General features: G+C 49.5%; 2 protein-coding genes across 2 annotated transcripts in view; one reads left to right on the forward strand and one right to left on the reverse strand.

Moving 5' to 3' along the window:
• Window positions 1-942: 942 nt before the first annotated feature.
• Window positions 943-3,048, reverse strand: LOC123123199 (U3 small nucleolar RNA-associated protein 18 homolog). Its single transcript, XM_044543665.1, has 2 exons — window positions 2,893-3,048; window positions 943-2,748 (listed from the first exon to the last, which is right to left on the reverse strand). Exon 2 carries the CDS (start codon window positions 2,733-2,735, stop codon window positions 1,083-1,085), a length of 1,653 nt encoding a protein of 550 aa, XP_044399600.1. The 5' UTR covers window positions 2,736-2,748; window positions 2,893-3,048; the 3' UTR covers window positions 943-1,082.
• Window positions 3,049-3,173: 125 nt separating this feature from the next.
• The window catches only part of LOC123123198 (uncharacterized), a 6,970-nt gene continuing 5,158 nt past the window's right edge, over window positions 3,174-4,985 (forward strand). Inside the window, exons 1-2 of the mRNA XM_044543664.1 lie at window positions 3,174-3,460; window positions 4,345-4,631. Of these exons, the coding sequence (XP_044399599.1) occupies window positions 3,458-3,460; window positions 4,345-4,631 (290 nt within the window). The 5' untranslated portion in view covers window positions 3,174-3,457. The remainder of the gene's footprint in view (window positions 3,461-4,344; window positions 4,632-4,985) is intronic.

Genomic DNA, 4,985 nt, shown 5'->3' on the forward strand with positions numbered 1-4,985 from the left:
TGTGGCAAAAAGGACAAGTACTGGACCACAACAGAAAATTGAGTGGAACTAATGAAACAAATGGGACGAGGTAACACCAGAATAGCCAGAACACATAAGTCAAAGAAAACACGTGCAAGTACCTCCATAAGCGGCATATAATTTAGTACAGTTGTGTTGTTTATAAGGCTTATACGCTATTTCCCTTGGAGAATACCGCCTACTGGAAAATCATGACATGAGTTACTAAAAATGTCAAATACTGCTGATTAATCTTATCAGTGAAGTTTAGCTACCGTATTTGCTTGCATTGTTTACCAAGGACAACGATCAATGCCCCAGCAACCTTTGAATGTTGTTTTACACAAGACTGAGATATTTATTCAGCATATGAACTGACACACCCAACACAGTTAAGGTCAGTCTACAAGTGAACCTAACAAAAAATGCTTTAGCTAATGTAAGTGCATACTGGCATGGTTCAACCTGGGCAAGGGTTTGAACTCCGAGACAGAGAATAGGACACCCACCTCACCCAGCCACTGCAGGGCCAAATCCCTGCTCGTAGCAAGGCACTGAAACTTAGTTGAATGATTGGTTGACAAAATTAGTTACACGATAGCCATTTATATAGGCAACTGACTTGATCCATAAGCCGGAACATAGTACGAACTCTTTAGAAAACCATAACTCTATCTTCCTAACTTAATAGGAATTTTCCTAGCCTAAAAGGCCTGGGTGTATCCAACACAATTACCTACATTAACACTCTTTCTACCGCTAAGCATGTGTTAGCCTATGACTACACAAATCTGCAGTTGTGCACACATAAGGCTGCTATCGAAGATTTAGGCTGAGCCCAAACTGTTCACACTGCTTGTTTGCTACATCACTGCTGGGCACAGGGCAGACTACTTATATGCAGTTTCAACAGAGAAAATTTCAATTATCAAGGCCCCTGAGTTATTGCATTGAGCATTAAAATATCTGTGACAGCAGCACTCACAAGGCAATAAGAGGGTTTAAGAATCACGTTACAGATAACATCACAGGTTTTCTCTGAAAGCAGAAAAATACAGTGTCAAAACTGGACCGCAAGAGCCCTAGGCATTCTGATAGTGGTGCAGCTTGTACAGCAAAACCTTTCCGCCGGCATGTCCGACCGAGAGGAACCCGCTGCCTGGGCTGAAGTCCAGGCACCTCGGGTACTGGAGGCTGAACCGAGGCCCCGGCCAGTTCTGGTACACGGTGAAGGACGGGACGTGCACGAGCCTCATCCCGTTCCTGTCCTTCCTCGAGCTTATCGCCAGGATCTGGGCGTCGTGGTTGAACTTCATCTGGCCCATCTCAGTCGTGAGGTTCTCGATCGTCTTCAGTGGCTTCCTCTTCCCGCCGAGGAACTCGTCCCTCTTGTACACATTCACGATGCCGCTGCTGGAGCCTGTGGCAAAGTAAGAGCTGTCCTGGGAGGTGCAGAGGGAAAGGCCTGATAGGGAGCCCTCGTCAACAGCCTTGTGCATACACTTCCTTGTTCTGAGATCCCAGTGGTAAACATGGCCGTCCCCACCGCTGCTCAGTAGCTGGTTCCCACCATCGGCAAAGGCCAGCGAACGCACGTTACCATTCATCTTGAGGGTTCCAATGAGCTGCTTTGTTTTGGAAGATATCAGGAGAATGTACCCCTCGTTACCGATAAACGCAATGGTTCTCGAATCAGGTGATATCTCAAAGCTCTCCAGGCTTTTCTCCTCACGCCCAGTCAAGGGTCCAATCTTACTAACAGCAGCTTTCACCAGATCAAATGAGTAGAAGAACTTCCTCCTGCCGGAAAGGATCACCTCAGAGCCGTCAGGTAAAAAGGCTGCCTTCTGAATTGGACAGTCCTCGACAAATATGCTCTGGATCTTGGGGTTTCTCTTGCCGTCAATCTGGAAAAACCTCAGATGCTTGTCCAGGCCTGCAACAAGCATCAGCTGACCATTCCTGTGAAACTGCACTGAATTGATAGGACCACTGGAAGGATCCTGAGCATTCGCATCAACAAGCCTTGAGTAGTCCAGCATGCCAGGCAGGAGCTTAGCAGTGCCCTTGACAACAAGCTCATCGTTGTTCCGAAGCATATTATCGACTCCACCTTCTTCCTCATCGGAGTCGCCATCACGGAGAGGAGGCTTACGGTCCATATCCGCCCAGCCAGTGAAGGGGTTCAGCTTGGCGTGGTGACCGCGCAGCCTAGCCTCATACTCCTTGCCTGAGATCACGCGCTCATCAGCCTCCTTCCTCAGCTTCCTCAGCCTCGCAACCTTGAGGATGTCCACCTCGGTGCTATCCTCCTCCTCATCCACCCAGGCGGGCTTCCTCCCCTTATCAACCACCTCATCCTCACTGCCCAGGTCCTCCTCATAAACAGGCAGGTCGTCGCCGGCAGACCGGTCCATGAAGAACAAGGGAGCATCACCCTGGCCACGGGCCGGCACGGCAGCCCCAGCCTCGGTGCCGAACTCCAGCGGGGTGTAGATGTTGCCGAACAGGGAGCTCTCCAGCCGCCTCATCTCATCGGCCTCCTGGCCCTGCCTGGCCTGCAGCGCCTTCTTCTTCCTCCTCCGCTCCTTCCTGCGATCCTCCGGCCTGGGCTTCTTCCCGGCCTCTGCATCCGAGGCGACGGGGGAGCCCATGGTCTCTTCATCGCTGCTGCTGCTGTCGTCCTTCTCCAGGCGGCGCTTCGGGAGCGCGTTCTGCGATATCAGGCTCGTCATGGCGCGGGGAATCCTGCGGAGCACACCGGCGGATTAGACGGTGCTACCAATCCCAGCCACAAATGCGCAGTTTTGAACCAGGGGCGGATCCGCGAGCTGTGAAGGCCAGCGGGATTGGACAAATCGCTGGAAGAAAACAGGATAGCGAGCTTCGTACCTCGGAAGGAAGACCGCGGACGGGGTGGCGACGGCGGCGGCGCGGGAGAGGCCGTGGTGATTGGGGACGGGAGTGGGGGGTTGGGGTGTCGACGGTGACGGCGGCGGCGGTACAGCGGGGGGTTTGGAGAGATTTTAGGGCTATCGATTGCGACCTGGCAGGCCGCTTGCCCAGATTCGGCCACAAACAAGCCCGCCACCTGCGAACGCAGCCCAGCCCATCAGGGAGTCCCTGAGGCCCTCCCACCTGAATAAATAAGCACTAGTATCCTAAAAAAAAAATTTAAGCACTGCCCCAGAAAGAAAAGCCCTGATCCCAGAAAAAAGAAGAGAAGGAACTGTCACCTTGCGCTCTCACCGCCTCGCCCAGCGCCGCCGCCCGCCCGCCGCCTCTTTCGCCGGCCACCGCGTCGAGCCCGCCCTCCGCCGCCCGTGCCTGCCTCCACCGCGCCCTTTCCCGAACCTTCACCGGCGTTGCCCAACCTCCGCCGAGCCCCTTCGCCCTGCCCTAGCCCTTCCCGAATCCGGACGACTGACGGCGGCGCTCCGGCTCGCCGCTGGGAGATATGGTGAGCCCCCTATCTTCTGTTGCTTCTCATCAGGCTTCTCCTCGCCAATTTAGGGCCGCGCGTCGGAGGACGGGGGGAGTTGCGTCGTTATATGATCCAATGCCCAAGTGCTAGATCGCATTTCATCATATTCCCCAGATAATAATCCCGTCAAGATCATCGTTCCTTTTGCAATTGTACTGTTGTTTCGTTGTTATGTGCAAATTGTCTGTTGGAAGCTGGAACCTTGGAGTATTTTGGGCATGTTTTCTCCACTGACCTCTTGTAGATTGTAGTACTGCACTTGTTTAGGATGTGATTGGTTCGTTTTTATAAGACAGTAAAGTTAGCACTAGGGTTTCAATGTACAAAAGACAGGCCTTTCTTGCTATGGATTGGTTTCCCTTTCAGTTGGGTATGTTTCCCTGAAACCGGGGATTTTAGCCCAGTTTGTTCCTTTGTAAGGTTTGTTTACATGGCTTGTATACGGGCATGGAGCACCATGAGTAAAGCAGATAATTCCCTGACCTCCCTTTGCTCTGGTTGACGGGGTTAGTACCCCGTTCTTGTCTAGCGCAGCTACAACAACCTTTGAATCCAATCTGCTTGGGCGAAATCCGGAAGAACATTGCAAGGAGTTACATTGTTATTATTATCAATGACCAGGAACTCTGCTAGTATTTACAAATGTTCTCTGTAATTCAATGGGTGGTTGTGCCATGATCATGACTGTTCTTTTTTTTGCACTCGCAAATTCTTGAAAGGTTTATTGAGAATGCCTCTAGGAACATCAGAGAGGTAGATTGAGAATGACCTTAGATTTGCATCTTTCAGATCTCTAAAATATTGTCAAGTCTTGCCGCTGTATCATTGTTTTCACTTCTCATTTGAATCCCATTTTACAGGGTTTACGTACCAGACGGCCGACTGTTGCAGTGCGTAGTGGTGACGAAGAAGACTTTGACAATGATGGTGATGATGATTACAGTGACCAAAACGATTATGATTATATCTGCAAATATGACGCCAGCCACAATCATGGTAGTGGTGATGACAAGAGCAGTGATGATTACAGCTGCACCGATGATGATAGCAACGATGATGGTGATGATATTGACAACGATGGTGGTGGTGGTGGGGATGCTACTGATAATTTATGTGCAATATGTGACAATGGAGGGAAATTGCTATGGTAAGTTGTGCTTCCTAATCAGTCGTTGACCGCAAACACTACTGATTTGATGGGTGGATCATTTTGTGATTTCTCTTTTTTTCTGTAAAAGAATTGAATTTGCAAACATCACCAATATATTCAAATATTTCAAATACAACATTGAGTAATTTTTGTAATGCCATAACTTCCGTCCATGTTTCAGACAAAAATTAATATTGTTTTGTATTTGAAAGAACGTGAATGTAGAACCTTGAAAGCCAAATTTGGGAATTTCTTAAAAAAACAATTTAAAGCTTTCGATTTGTCTTAGTCAAGTGGCATTAATTAATAATTAGTGTTAGTTTTTCAACTAACCCAAGATGGAGAGAGGAG

The sequence above is a fragment of the Triticum aestivum genome, chromosome 5D (genome assembly GCF_018294505.1).
Source record: "Triticum aestivum cultivar Chinese Spring chromosome 5D, IWGSC CS RefSeq v2.1, whole genome shotgun sequence".
In the NCBI taxonomy this organism is placed as follows: domain Eukaryota; kingdom Viridiplantae; phylum Streptophyta; class Magnoliopsida; order Poales; family Poaceae; genus Triticum; species Triticum aestivum.